General features: G+C 36.8%; 1 protein-coding gene across 2 annotated transcripts in view; it reads left to right on the plus strand.

The window, feature by feature from the left end:
* The window catches only part of CENPC (centromere protein C), a 100,933-nt gene that overhangs the window by 42,159 nt on the left and 42,887 nt on the right, over positions 1–15,887 (plus strand). For both annotated transcript variants that reach the window (XM_045997962.1, XM_045997963.1), the window contains 2 exons: positions 6,189–6,380; positions 13,141–13,429. In XM_045997962.1, coding sequence (XP_045853918.1) covers positions 6,189–6,380; positions 13,141–13,429 — 481 coding nt within the window. The remainder of the gene's footprint in view (positions 1–6,188; positions 6,381–13,140; positions 13,430–15,887) is intronic.

Genomic DNA, 15,887 nt, shown 5'->3' on the forward strand with positions numbered 1-15,887 from the left:
GACACTTTATGTTAATACAAAATACAATTTAATCCTTCTTGACAGCCCTATAAGTTAGGCGATAATACTCAAGGTTAAAAAATATTGGCTCAGGATCTGTCCCCTCATTAGAGGCTATATTTCTTTCTTTTTTTTTTTTTTTAAGATTTTATTTATGTATTTGACAGACAGAGATCACAAGTAGACAGAGAGTCAGGCAGAGAGAGAGAAGGAAGCAGGCTCCCTGCGGAGCAGAGAACCCGATGCGGGGCTCGATCCCAGGACCCTGAGATTATGACCTGAGCCGAAGGCAGAGGCTGTAACCCACTGAGCCACCCAGGCGCCCCTAGAGCCTATATTTCTTCAGCACTATCAAGAAGTTTTGAAATAAGTGAAAATGTTTTCGATGCTGATTTGAAAAAACTATTAGCTAACCAGAAAACTCTCTTCACCAGAATTGTATTTGTACCTTGAGGTCCTAGATGACTATAATATAATGTAATATTGCTGATACAGAAGGGAGAAAGAGTATATATTAAAGCACAGTATTTAAGCTAGTTTTTATGAAAGGAAATTCTACTTTAAGTATTACTTGTTCAATTATTTTAGCTTTCTTTTTGTATAATCTAAACATAGACTTTATATCACCTGGAATAATAGTTGTCAGATTTCAGTTTTGTCTGTTTGTACCTTTGTGTATCCACCTTTTCTATTTTGCAGACCTCTCTTGTAAATGTCTGACATATCCCATATTTTTTTTTTTTTAAGATTTTTATTTATTTGAAAGAGAGAGAGCACAGTGAGGTGAGGGACAGAGGGAAAGGGATATGCAGATCCCTCACTGAGCAGGGAGCCTGGCAGAGCTGAGCTTGATCCCAGGACTCTGGGATCATGACCTGAGCAGAAAGCAGATACTTAAACAAGTAAGCCACTCAGGTGCCCCTCAGCCCCATATTATTTTTATTGAATTTCTTTCTCTCTCTCGTTCTTCTTTCCTTCTCTCTCTCTTTTTCTCAACTTCCTTCACTTTCTCATTAGCAGCTGGCTATTTTAAGAATCTGACTAAACTGAAGTTACAGGGAAGCTTTTTTTTTTTTTAAGTCCTTTACGTAGAATATTAATTCATAAAATTTGAAGGTACAAAATTTTGATTTATCTTCTTAGGAAAAAACATTAAATCAAGAAGGTATGGGACGCCTGGGTGGCTCAGTGGGTTAAAGCCTCTGCCTTTGGCTCAGGTCATGATCCCAGGGTCCTGGGATCTAGCCCCGCATCGGGCTCTCTGCTCAGCAGGGAGCCTGCTTCCTCCTCTCTCTCTGCCTGCTTCTCTGCCTACCTGTGATCTCTGTCAAATAATAAATAAAATCTTAAAAAAAAAAAAAGAAAGTATGCTTGAAGGATACTGTTTAATTATAAATGTTAAACATTTATTAAGTACCTGCCAGATTCTTCACATTGATATTCAGATAAATTCTTCTTTATCTAGATTGGTTAGCAAATGTAATGTCTGATTAATTACCAATTGTATTAATTTTTCCATCACTGTCATAACAGATTACCACATACTTAGTGACTTAAAACAACACACATTTATTATCTTACAGTTCTGTGGGTCACAAGTCTGAAATAGATCTTGCTGAGCTAAAATCAATATATTGACAAGGTTGCTTTTCTTTCTGGTGATTCTAGGAGAGAATATGTTTCCTTGTCTTTTCCAGCCTCTTGAAGTTTTTTATATCCTTGAATCATGGTTTCCTTCTTTCATCTTCAAAGCCAGCAATACCAGGTTTCTTGTATTTCCAGATTCTTTTGCCTCTTCTTCCTTTGTCCTGTCATTCTGACCACTGCTTTTAAGAACACGCATAATTAGATTGGACCAGCCTAAGTAACCCAGGGTAATCTCCCTATTTTAAGGTTTATTTTGTCACATATGCAAAGTCTCTTGCCATATAAGATAACATTTTCACAGATTTTGTGGATTAGGGGGAGTACATTTTTGGAAGGATATTTTTCTACTAACCATCTCAGTTCAAAGACTAATAATATGAAAATAACTTAATTCCAAGGATATTCTTTCTTTGAAGATATTTTTTCTTTAAGTCAAAAGGCACTTGACAAATTTGTAATGCCTAAGCTAATGATTTCTGTTGAAGCAGTAGACTTTTCCACTTCTCCTCTCTCTTAGGCTTCTCAAACTAGATGATTTAGAAACTAATAAATTCTTCCAAACTTGCTCCTTCTTTAGTTTTCCTATCTTTGTAAATGGGGCCATAATACATTTAGTAGCTCAGGAAAGAAACCTGCATCATCTTTGACTCCTCTTTCCTTCAGCAACCTGTATACAGTTTGACTTTCATATCTTTTACTTCTCTCCTTTCCTCTTGCTGTTCTCCTTAGCCAAGTTAGAGTCATTTGTTTCTTAGATTATTTTAGCAGTTTATGCACATGCCCTCTGTCTTCTCTTTACGCTCCAGGTTCATCTCCTGGGTTACTTTATAATGAATTTCTTCCAGTTCATGAACAGACTACTGTCTCAACTGTGGGCCTTTTAAAGTGCTGTAACTTTTGCTTAGAAAATTTTTCCTAAGTGTACTCTGTCCCCTACCAAGGTTTGTATTCAGTTTAAATATCATTTTACTTGATTATTACTCCATATTCCAGTATGTTCCTATATATGCTCCAATAGCATCCTTTTTGTTTTATCAAATATATAATTACTTGCTAAATTTCCATCTTTCTTTCTGGCAGTTAGACTGAAAGTTCCATGAGAACAGGAACTATATCTGTTCTATTCCTAAAGTATCTCTTAGATCTTAGCCTTAGCAGTTACCTCTATGGGTCATTGGAATACATTATTATTAATGACAGAAGTATTACTGTGTTTTGGGTGAATAATTTTGCTGTTTATTAAAAGATGTCCCACCTTCAGAATGATACTCCTTTACATGTAAATATGCAAATTTCCCACAGTAATAGAAATATATTGCTGCTTTTTTTTTTTATAAAGATTTTATTTATTTATTTGACAGAGAGCGATCACAAGTAGGCAGAGAGGCAGGCAGAGAGAGGAGGAAGCAGGCTCCCTGCTGAGGATTCGGGGCTTGATCCCAGGATCCTGGGATCATGACCTGAACCGAAGGCGGAGGTTTTAACCCACTGAGCCACCCAGGCGCCCTAGAAATATATCACTTCTAAGTCACCTCTTTTTCTGGCCATTGCCCTACTTAGGACAATATGTCCCCTCAGTTCTAAGTCAGCTCTCTTCACATTGCCATCTGTTCATATCTTCTGCATGTGTTCTTGTTTATTCGTTTTCTAAGTTGTTTGTCATTCAGTTTCTGATCTTCCCTGATTTGGAATTAATTTCTAGAATAATTAATTGGTTTTTTTCTGAATTTGTATGATTTCTATGTCGCTGTCTGAACAGGTCTTTCATGATAGCATTTTCTTCCTTAGATTCTTTTCCCCTAAATCATTGTTCACACTGATTTTTTTTTAAAGTTTATTCATGAACGTGGGCAATTTATGTCATCATGAGCACCTCTTATTTGTTAGAGCAGTTTCTGAGGGGGAACCTGGGTGGCTCAGTCAGTTTAAGTGCCTGCCTTCAGCTCGAGTCATGGACCTGGGGTCCTGGGATTGAGTGCCACATTGAGCTCCTTGCTCAGTGGGGAGCCTGCTTTTCCCTCTCTCTGCTGATCATCCTGTTCTCTCTCTCAAATAAATAAATAAAATCTTTATTAAAAAAATACAGTTCCTAAGGATACTTTTGATAAGAGGAAAGAAAAAGGGGGAAATAGAGGAAAAGGAGTTGGAGAAGAGACACAAGGGTGGATATACAGGAGGCCTGAAAATGCTGCTCACTGGTGAGGATTCTTGAAGTTTTACAGGTGATTCCTTAAACCCATTAATCAGTGGCAACCATGTTGAAAGTTCTCCGTCTTTGCTTTAGTGTTTTGTAAACTGACCCTTTATTATATTCTATATCCATTCCCTCAAATATGTTCTTTACTGTCAAGATTTTGCTATCTGTTATGGCTCTTCTAATATCTCCCATTTTTTTTTTTTTTTTAATATCTCCCTTTCTTATCACTTCTAGCATATTGGTTGATTCTCGTATTTAAGCACAGTATTGGTGAAGTATATTCTTTCCTTTTTCATCAACTTTTTTTGTGCCTGGTTCAGATCATTAAGGCTCATATTTTTCTTTCACTCCTTTTATAAGCATAAATCATTCCCTTTGTCTCAAATTCAGAGTTGCCAAATCCTGTAACTTATTGTCAAACTGGACTTAGAGAGTTATGCTGCTGTAAGGGATCTTGACATAATTTGGCTCGTTTTCTATCTCTCTACTTCTCAATCACATTTAACTGGCAGAATGGCTAAAACAGCAGAACAGTGGTTTTCAAACTTGCATATGCGTTTGAATTCCCTGAGGATTTTCTTAACATTTTGATTCATAAACTGGCTTAGTAGATCTCAGATGGGACCCAAGATTCTGTCTTTCTTTCATTCTCTTTTTTTTTTTTTTTTTTTTTTTGAGGATTATTTGAAAGAGAGAAATAGAGGAAGCAGAGAGAGGGGGAGGGACAAGCAGAATCCCCACTGAGCACGGGCCTGACACTGGGTTTGAGCTCATGATCCTGAGATCATGACCTAAGCCGAAATTGAGAGTTGGGATGTTTTACCAACTGAACCACCTAGGCATCTCAAGATTCTGTATTTCTAAATAGTCTCCTAGGTGATGCTGATATAGATGATCTGTGAAGTGTAGTTGGCGTATCAAAATAGCTCATGCTGGAAGTACTTCTGCCAATTTCAGTGCCTGCTGTAACATTGGCTTTACCCTGAATTCTTATTTCAAGCATATGTGCCAAAAACAATGTTATATGCTACATATAGTAAAGATGACAAGATGTAGTTTTCATTATAGCCCAATTAAACACTATCTAATTTCTGATGCTATAGTATTCTGATTCTCCCTATTTTTTTTGTTTGGTTTCCTTCTGTGTCTTTACTGATTACGTTTCCTCATTTAATCTATAAATTTTAGTGATTCTTTCCATATTCCCCAAGTTTAATAGTTTGCTCTTTGCTCTTCCTTTATAGTTATACCTTGAGAAAATTATTCTTTTGCTTTAGATATCATCTCCATCTGAATTATTTCCCCAAATTTACCCTCTTAGTGAAAGACTGGGCTTCTATTTCCTGTATTTTCAGATTTCAACCTGTATTATGTTCTCCTTTCATCTTTTTATAAAAAGTTCTATATAGTTTCATATTTAATTATGTGATTGTATATAATATATAATACCTGCTCAATTGGTCTTACATACTGTTATGTAGTTTATTTAGTCCATGAGTATTTCCTACTTGATATGAGTGTAATTCCTTCTTTGGACCAGAAATCTTTGTCTCAGTTACTTAAGAAATAATGGTTTCTTGATTTATTTGATGATCAAGAAAATTTTCCATTCTGTCTGCTCATACCCAATATTTTAAACCTATTTCTGCAAAAAAGAAATTTTCCATTTTGGTGATTGTGCCCTTCTCAACTGTAATATTTATATTGAAATATTGTGTATTTCTCTGATTTTTCTGGTTGTCAGCCACAAAAAACAAAACTACAATTGATTTCACCCTTCCGTTAGATTCTTTTCTTACCTCTGTCGTGGTAGTGAAATGAGGTTACTACTGACACCAAACCTTTTCATCAGCTATGTATTGCTTGCCATATTCATTGTTTCTTTTCATTCTCTTTTCTCTTTTTAAATTCTATTTACAAAAATAATGTTTTTTCTACATGTAGGAATATCTCTTTATTGAAACCTCACTTTAAAATCTCCTCCTTCAAAAATTAAATTGACAAAATAATGACTTATTTCAAAACAGAAAAGAAGTAGTTACTTTTTTTTTTTTAACTTGGGACATTGGTAAGTAGTTCGAAGAAGCCATATATTTTTCCTTTTCAGAATGTACTTATTTTTTTGGCTCAGAAGTGTATGGTATTAAGCAATGTGAAAAGTTTACATTTAACTGACAGAAATAGATCTTATTGAGAACACTTGGCTTAAAAAAAAAAATGAAAGAAGCCCACGGAATAAATTTAAGACATAATTGGGAGTTTTTTTTTAACCTTATTGTGACTTTCTGAAAACTCTTTGGTTCCATAGATTGTAAATTGTTTCTTATGGTTTTCTTTAATTTAGGAAGCAAGAAAAATAGCACCAATGTTCCTTATACAGAGAATCAGAAAAAAGATAAGGAATATAAAAAGAAGCATTTTCCCAGTAGGTCCAAGAAGAATAATCTTGTACCTGATGAAGTGACTTCAACTATTACAAGAAGTCGAAGAATTTCCAGGCGTCCATCTAATTGGTGGGTGGTAAAGTCCGAACAGAGTAAGTATTTTATTTAAATGATGTTCATTGAGAGCTCCAAAAAGTCATTCTGTAAGAGGCTCTATGTTTGATTTATGCTCCCATTTCCATAGAAAATCTAATGAGTACAAAGTTAAATTGGGTTGTTAATAGAAATATCAAATCAGTTAAGTGTGAAGATATTGGGCGCTACTATACACCATTGTCTAGATATAGGGCATATAACTGGAAAAACAAACCCCTGCTCTCATGGGACTTACATTTGAGTGGAGGAAGACCAGCAATATAAGTGTATAAGTCATGCAGTGATAGGCAGTAAAGAAAAATAAAGCAGATAAAAGATAGAGATGGGAAGGAGATGGCAGAAGTAGGCGTGGATAAGAAGATAGAATAGTGTTTTTATAAAAGGTAGTAATAAGAGTCCATTTTGATTTTTCAGAGCACATATCTCAGAAACATGAAGAGAGGAACCATACAGATAACATGGTGTGTAACATTTTAGACCAAGGGAATGTTATTTGAATGTATTTGTAAAGGTGCTAATGGAGCATACTTGGCTGTTTGAGGAATTCAGGAAGGCCAGTAGCCAGGAGAGATCAAGTCAGAGAGGGAGGCTGTGATAGACAGTTTAGATGAAGTGTATTGGAAGACTACTGAAATATTTTAAGCAAGCTTTTAATCAAGTCAAAGTGACTTGATTGAGTCTTTTAAAAGAATTATTCTTTTTTTTTTTAAATATTGAGACACTTTATTTATTATTTATTTATTTGACAGACAGAGATCACAAGTAGGCAGAGAGGCAGGCAGAGAGAGAGGAGGAAGCAGGCTCCTTGCGGAGCAGAGAACCCGATGCGGGGCTCGATCCCAGGACCCTGGGACCATGACCTGAGCCGAAGGCAGAGGCTTTAACCCACTGAGCCACCCAGGCGCCCAAATAAAATCTTTTTTAAAAGTGTTTCAATATTGGGGCACCTGGGTGGCTCAGTGGGTTAAAGCCTCTGCCTTCGGCTCAGGTCATGGTCCCAGGGTCCTGGGATCGAGCCCCGCATCGGGTTCTCTGCTCCGCAAGGAGCCTGCTTCCTCCTCTCTCTCTGCCTGCCTCTCTGCCTACTTGTGATCTCTGTCTGTCAAATAAATAAATAAAATATTTAAAAAAAAAGATTTTATTTATTCATTGAAAGAGAGTGAGGGTCAGAGGGAGAAGCAGACTCCTCACTGAGCAGGGAGCCTGACACAGGGGCTAGATCCTGAAGCTCTGGGATCATAACCTGAGCCAAAGGCAGATGCTCAACCAATTGAGCCACCCAGGCACACCTAAAAGAATTATTTTTACTGCTAGATAGGAAACTATGGCATGGACACTAGTTAAGAGATTGTTGGAGGGAAGAGAAGAAAAGTGGTTGGATTTGGTATTAACAGATTGGAGTTAGAGAGAACCAGGAGTCTAGGATCACTCAGATTTTTTTTTTTTTTTTTTCTGAAAAAATAGATTATGGGAACTCTACTATTTACTGAGATGAGGGAAAAGTATGAAGGAAGCAGATTTGGGAAGGATGTCAAGATTTCAGGTTGTAAGAAATTAATTAGATATCAAAGTAGGTACATTGAGGAAGTAGCCTGGTAAATGAGTTTAAAATTAGAGGAGGAAAGATTTGGGAGGACATTTAAGTAGGGACTTAGCAGTATATAGATGATATTTAAAACTTTAGGACTACCTGAAATCACCTAGTGATACACTAAACCTAGAGAAGAAAGAAAGCTTAGGTTTGAGAACTGCGAAACTCCAATGCTAGGAGTCAAGATGGGAAGGAAGATCCACCAAAAGAAACTAAACAGGAACATTTAGTAAGGTTAAAGAAAATGAAGAGAACTTAGGGTTAAGAAAGCAAAGTAATGAAAACATTTTAAGGATTGAGTGATGAGCTCATTTAAAATACTGCTGATGGCTTGAGGTAGATGAGAGTTAACTGACAATATAATTTTGGCTACATGGAGGTTGTAGGTCACTTTGATAGAAATGGTTTCTGTGGAATGATCAGATCAAAAGCCTGATTGAAGTGGTTTCAAGAGTAGGAGGTGAGGAAGGAAAGATAGTAAGATAAGGGAGCATGTGTGTGTGTGATCTACAAGATGTTATATTGGTTTATCTGCTCATTTAAAATAACATCATAGAATGTGGAGAAAGGAGAGCCCTCTTGTACTATAGGTGGGAATGCAAACTGGTGCAGCCAGTATGGAAAACAGTATGGAGGTTCCTCAAAAAGTTAAAAATAGCTGTGATCCAGCAATTCTACTACTAGGTATTTACTCAGTATAGAAATACTCATTCAGAGGGATACGTGCACCCTGATGTTTATAGCAGCATTATCTACAGTAGCCAAGTTATGGAAACAGCCCAAGTCTCCATCAGTGGATGAATGGATAAAGAATATGTGGTATGTGTATACACAACAGAATATTACTCAGCCAAAACAAAGAATGAAATCTTGTCATCTGCAATGACATGGATGGAACTAGAGTGCATTATGCTAGGTGAAATATGTCGGTTGGAAAGACAAATACCATATGATTTCACTCATACATAGAATTTAAACAAAACAAATGAGCAAAGGGGAAAAAACAGATAGGCAAACCAAGAAACAGACTCTTTTTTTTTTTTTTAAAGATTTTATTTATTTATTTGACAGAGATCACAAGTAGGCAGAGACGCAGGCAGAGAGAGTGAGAGGGAAGCAGGCTCTCTGCCAAGCAGAGAGCCCGATGCGGGACTCGATCCCAGGACCCTGAGATCATGACCTGAGCCGAAGGCAGTGGCTTAAACCACTGAGCCACCCAGGCGCCCCCAAGAAACAGACTCTTAATTATAGAGAACAAACTGTTAACCAGAAGGAAGGTTGATAGACAGGTTAAATATGTGATGGGGATTAAGGAGTGCACCTGTCGTGATGAGCACTGGGTGATGTATGGAAGTGTTAAGTCACTATATTGTATACTTGAACTAATATATTGTATATTAACTAACTGGATTTTTTTTTTTTTTTAAAGATTCCTTTTATTTATTTGAGAGTGAGAGAGAGCACAAGCAGGGGGTAGGGGAAGAGAGAGAAGCAGGCTCCCCGCTGAGCAGGAAGCCCCATCTGGGGCTCTGTCCCAGGACTCTGGGATCATGACCTGCAATGAAGACAGATGCTTAATTGACTGAGCCACCCAGGTGCCCCTACTAAATAAAAACTTAAAAAAAAAACTCTTGAATGAACAAAAACAAACAAAAACTCCAACCTCCTAGAAAGTTAGAGCATAAATATAGGATCACAGTCCTTGATTAGGTCAGGAGGGGGCTGTTTTGCAGTACACAGATGGAAGTAGGTTGGTAGAATTGATGGTGAGAAGATGAATATGTACTCTGAGTTTTTTGTTTTCTCAGTGAAGTTGTAAGCAGGGCCATCAAGTGAAAGGGATGTGAGATCAGTGATAATGGAAGTCTGAAGTTTCTTTACAGCAAGAGGATACAAGGCAAAATCAGAGAAAAAGCACATGGGCAAAGTCTGAAGGAGTCCTCTCTCAAAGGATTCATACCAGAGGCACTTAGTTCTTTTGGCAACGAGTACTTATGATAGATGTATGAAATGTTGTCTACTAGGGAAGCTCATTAGAGATTTAGTACCCAAGATTTTTACTGAGGTGGTTACCTAGGCACCTTCTACCTAGCAAGTACTAAAATTCCAGACTCCCTGAAGGAAAGAAAGTATTTGACATAAATCATATTTCTTTCAAAGCAGTTTAGGAACACTAACCCACATTTATCAGTTAGGAAATGATGGGAACCCTCCGAAATTAAAGTTCCCAAATACTAGCCAAGAACTAACTTTGCAAGCAGGTCTTTCTAAGGATAACATTTTTAGGTCTGCTATGCCAACTTTTTTCTGTACAATATGAAACATTCATCTTTTGGAACATTTTTGATCTTTTAAAGGTGGTTAATCGTGAAAAGATGGTAGATGATAAAATAACATTTACATATACAGATACTATTGACTTTGTGGTATTTAGGTCAACAAGTAAGAGTGGAACAAATATGGCACTACATCTGAGGCCTAGTTGTGAATTTTCGAATCACTGGGATCCTTGATTGATAGTAGAAAGAAATATTCTGTTGCAGCCTTCCTTGAATTTTGGACTTAGATCTGAGTTTAAATTATGATTTGTCCACTTTGGGCAAGATATTTTGTTCAGTTTCTTATTCTGTAACATGATCACAAATCCTTCTACCTCATTATAAGGACTCAGGCATGTAGTTACTGTATAAAATATTATCTACTACTGTTACTGCTCTGAGGAACTCACCTTTCTGCCCCAGGTGCCTGAAACTGTACCATAGCAGATGAGTGTGTAAATATCCAGGTAAATAAAAATCTTACAAAGCCTGCATAAGTTTTCTAGAACTCTGAGACTTACCAAAAAACTTCTGTAGCAGTTTTAAAACCGATGTTGAGTTTCTGATCAAGTAGGGAGTCACAAAAATGGAAGAATGTGCTTATAGATCTCAAAGTTAAAACAATCCTTCATTTGCTAGAAAAAGAAAGTCTGAGGCTCAAAAAAGCAGCATCACTTGCAACCTAAGGTGGTAGACCTTTGTGCTAGAACTGGAAAACAATAGAACCCAGGTTTCCTGACTGTTGATGCATTGTTTATTTCTCTAATAAGCAACTATGCTGCCTGTAGTAGATGTTTGGCCTTAACTGCTTTTTCATGTATATTGAGAAACATGGAGTGCCCACTGTGAGGCAGGAATGGTGTTAGGGCCAGTACTAGAGTGAGGCAAGTGAGTAACATAGAATGAGAAATTTGAGGAGGCACTCAGTCTCAGGGTTGTGTGAGTCCAGGTTCAGTCCCTGTATGCCTCTGAAAGTGAGCACCTTCTCAAATTACCTACCCTAGTTAAATTGTTTTTTCGAAGATTTTATTTATTTATTTGACACAGAGAGACACAGCAAGAGAGGGAACACAAACAAGGGAACTAGGAGAGGGAAAGCAGGGAGCTCAATGCGCGGCTCTATCCCAGGACCCTGGGATCAGGACCTGAGCCAAAGGCAGATGCTTAATGACTGAGCCACCCAGGCGCCCCCGTTTTTTTTTTTTTTTTATGATGAAAACTTTTAAGGTTTAGTCTTTGGTATTCATTTTGCAATATATACGTATATAAAATTATTACATTATGTACCCTAAACTTACACAATGTTATATGTCAATTATATCTCAGTAGACTGGAAAAAATTGCTTCACCATGGTCTTGGCCCTGGTGTTAGCTATTGGGAATATGAAGATAGGTAAAAGAGCAATGTTGGTCTCAAAGAATTGTCAGTCTGCTGGAAGAGAAAGATAAGTAAACAGTTAGATGGGTGATAAATATTTTTAATGGGTTGAGAGAGAGCTACTTAATTTAGGTATTGGAATTAGGGAAAGTTTCCTGAAGGATGAATTAGGAATCAACTGAGTGCCTGGGTGGGGTGAGGAGGAAGGATGGAATGTTTCCAGTAGAGAGTAGCATGTACAGAGATCTGGAGCTGAGAGTTTAACCTTTAAAAAATTGTTTTGTCAGGGGCACCTGGATGGCTCAGTGGGTTAAAGCCTCTGCCTTCGGCTCAGGTCATGATCCCAGGGTCTTGGGATTGAGTCCTGCATCGGGCTCTCTGCTCAGCGGGGAGCCTGCTTCCTCCCCCCTACTGCCTGCCTCTCTGCCTACTTGTGATCTCTGTCAGATAAATAAATCTTTTAAAAAAATTGTTTGTCAGAGTTATTTGGAGGACTTGTTAAAACACAGATTACTGGGCTCTACTCAGAGCTTCTCTGATTTAGTCCGCCTGAAGCAAAGCCTGAGAATTTGCATTTGAAACAAATTCTCAAGTGATGCTGATCCTTCTGATCTAAAGACCAACCTTTTAAGAACCCGTGTTTTAGAGACAAGCAGGTAGTTCAGTATTGCTGGGTTTTGGTTTATTTGGAGGAGAATGTTGAAAATTTTGATTAATGAAGTAAATACTCTAGGTGTAGAAATAAATTATTGAAAATAGTTATAGATAATCACTAAAAGATTTTAGCAAGGTTGTCCTGATCCAACTTGTGTATTCCTAAGATGATTCTTGAAGCAGTGTGAAGAATGGATTGAAGAACAGCAAAGCTAGAGAAAGGGAGACCAAGAGGAGCTTTAATAATCCAGTTAAATGATGAGAGTCAGTGATAGGCCGTAGAGCTTGAAAGAAGTAGATTTAAGAGATAGTAAGAATGTAGAAATGACAGGATTAGGGGATTTGGTTGTGGATAGGGACAGGAGTCTTGGATGACTCAGATTTCTGATGTAGGTATTTGGGTAAATAGTTATACTTTTCATTAAGATAGGAACTAAAACCAAAGGGTCAGATTTGGGGGAGAGTGGTAGATGAATATTATGATACCAACTTCTACATAGTAATTAAAGTTAAGAGTAGAAGGGTCCCTCAAAGTTGGTACCCAGAGGAAAAAGCTAAAGCTGGAAGCTTGGAAAATAATAGGATCCTAAGGATGGCCGAACGAGTAGTGGGGAGAGACACAAAGGGTGGTTTTGGAAGCTTGTGATAAATTTAAAGGGGTTGAAAAGCTGCATAGTTTATGAATTTAATTTGAAAACAAACATAGCCTGTGAAATTGGCGTGTGTGTTTACATGTAAATAAATAATGTTGTCAGTGAGCCCTGATAATCCGGGTAAACATTATGCTAACTTCAGGTTATCATTGAATCCTTCAGGTCTTGTTTATAGCAATTCTCCAAGAAAAAATGAATTGTCAGTGTGTCACAACAGTAGACGAAAACCTACTGAAAAGTCAAATCAATCAACTAAGAACATTGAGGAAAAAACTATTCCATTTAAAGAGCAGAAGAGAACTACTTCGGGCAGCTCAAGAAGAGCACAGGAGTTTTTAAACGCTAAAGATTCTGGAAGAATTATTGACCATGATGAAATTTCCAGTTGTTCCCAGAATGAGTCATTGGAAAATGATAAGGAAGACCTGGCTAAGAAGAAAAATCTTCTTAGGTATACAATATAGTTAGGTATACAATATAGTTATTTTTGGTGGTCAGTGTCATTTAATCATTTATGCAGAAACAGTATTAGCATAAAGGGCTCTGCAGGCTGCAAACCTGGTTGTAAATCCACACTCAGCTGTTAGTTGGACGATGCCCCAGGGCAAGGTAGTAATCTGAATTTGTTTCCTCGTATTAAAATGGGAATAATATATAGAATGTGGGTTGTGAGTGATATATATATATATATATATATATATATATTTTTTTTTTTTTTTTTTTTTTTTTTTTAAGTTAACATATAATATGTTATTTGCCCGAGGGGTACAGGTCTCTGAATCATCAGGCTTATGCATTTCACAGCAGTGAGTGATGTATTTAATAAGATAAGTAGTAGTATCATTACTTAAGAGTTGCTTTTTTAAAAAAAGTTGTAAAAACATAAAATTTGCCATTTTAGTAATTTTATTTTATTATTTTTTTTATTTTAAAGATTTTATTTATTTGTTTGACAGAGTGAAAGAGATCACAAGTAGGCAGAGAGGCAAGCAGAGAGAGAGGGGGAAGCAGGCTCCTCATTGAGCAGAGAGCCCGATGCGGGGCTCTATCCCAGGACCCTGAGATCATGACCTGAGCCAAAAGCAGAAGCTTAACCAACTGAGCCAGTCAGGCACCTCTTAGTCATTTTTAACGTATAGTTTGATTTGCTTCCTTTTAAGTGAGGTTAATTTGATTTCAATAATTAGGAATACATCTTAATACTTCTCTCCCTAAGGTGGTAATAGTTAACATACTTTGAGTGCTTATTATGTGCCAAGTATTTACTGGGAGCTTTTAGTGAATTTTCATGAATCCTAACAACCTAGTGAGTTAAGTGTTGTTCTTGCATATTTTTGCTTATTGATGTAATATTATTCTTCCATTTACTTAACAAATAACACATATATGTGAGAAACTGCAAGGTGTTAGAGATGTATGGAAATATAGTGCCCTAAAATGTTAGTGTATGTCATTGTAGTACAGAAAAAAAAATCCCATATACATTCTCTTTAACTCTTTTACAGCATTTCCATGCTACTTTCCAGGTTTACAAAATATTTCAGGTTTACAAAAAAAAAAAAAAGTAATACCTGATTCCCCCATGATCTCACTTAAGAAATAAAATATTATAGTGACTATTGAAATCCCATGTGTATGTTTGCTGAGCCCATTCTTCTCCCTTGTTAGCGTAGCCTATGTACTGAATTTGGTAGTTACCAATCACATGGATATTTTTATACTTTTTCTATGTGTGCATGTATATATGAACAGCATGTGGTATAGTTTTAAAAGTTTATAAAAATGGTTTTATTAGTATACACATCCTTCTGTGACTTGCTTTTTTCCCACAGTTCATTTTTGAGATTATTCATGTTGATAAGTGATTTATTTTTATTCCTTTCTAAAGAGTGGAGGTTGGTAAATTTTTCTCAAAGGACCAGATAGTAAATATTTTAGACTTGCCAAAAGGCAAAATGGAAACAGATATGTCTATTGTTAAATAATCATTTAGGATGTAACCTTTGAAAAATATATAAACCATTCTTAGCTCTCAGTACATATATAAAAAACAAGTGTCTGGTTGAATTTATAGTTAACACCCTATATGGTTATATGAAAATACTCAGTTTCTCTTTCTTTTTTAGTACTTCATTCCTTTTTATTGCAAATAATATACCACTTTTTATCCATTCATTAAAGGGTGAGCATTTGGGTAGTTTCCAGTTTTGCTGTTATTTTTTTAAATGATAATAACTTTTATTTCCAGATGCTTCTCTTCCTTTTCTTCTAATATAATTAACATAGTGTTATATTTTCAGTTGTGCAGTGTTTTTAATCTCTTGATAATTTTTTACTGTGAAAAACAATTTTTTTTAAAAGATTTTATTTTGAGAGAGTGAGAGAGAGAGCAAGCATGAGCAGGGGGAGGGGTAGAGGGAGAAGTAGACTCCCCGCTGAGCAGGGAGCCCAATGCAGGACTTGATTCCAGGACTCTGGTTACGATCCAAGCCAAAGGCAGATACTTAACCTACTGAGCCATGCAGGCATGTTGAAAAACGATTTTTGAATGGGCATTTTAGACACGTTTCCTTGTGCATATGTGTAAGAGATTTCTTGTAGTATTATATATACAAGAAGTAGGATTGCTGAATTTTAGGGTATGTACATGTTTAACTTGCCTAAATACTGCTGCATCACTCTCCAAATTGGTTGGGCTGATTTATAACCACATAACAAGGTGTGAGAGTTCTTTTTTATTTTTTTTTAATTCATTTCAGAGAGAGAGAGAGAGAGAGCCAGCAAGCGAGAGCATGAGCAAGGGGGAGGGGTTAGAGGGAGAGGGAGAAGCAGACTCTGCACTGAGCAGGGAGTCCAATGCAAGACTTGATCCCAGGACCCTGAGATCATGACCTGAGCTGATGCTTAAC

The sequence above is a fragment of the Meles meles genome, chromosome 2 (genome assembly GCF_922984935.1).
Source record: "Meles meles chromosome 2, mMelMel3.1 paternal haplotype, whole genome shotgun sequence".
Taxonomy (NCBI): Eukaryota; Metazoa; Chordata; class Mammalia; order Carnivora; family Mustelidae; genus Meles; species Meles meles.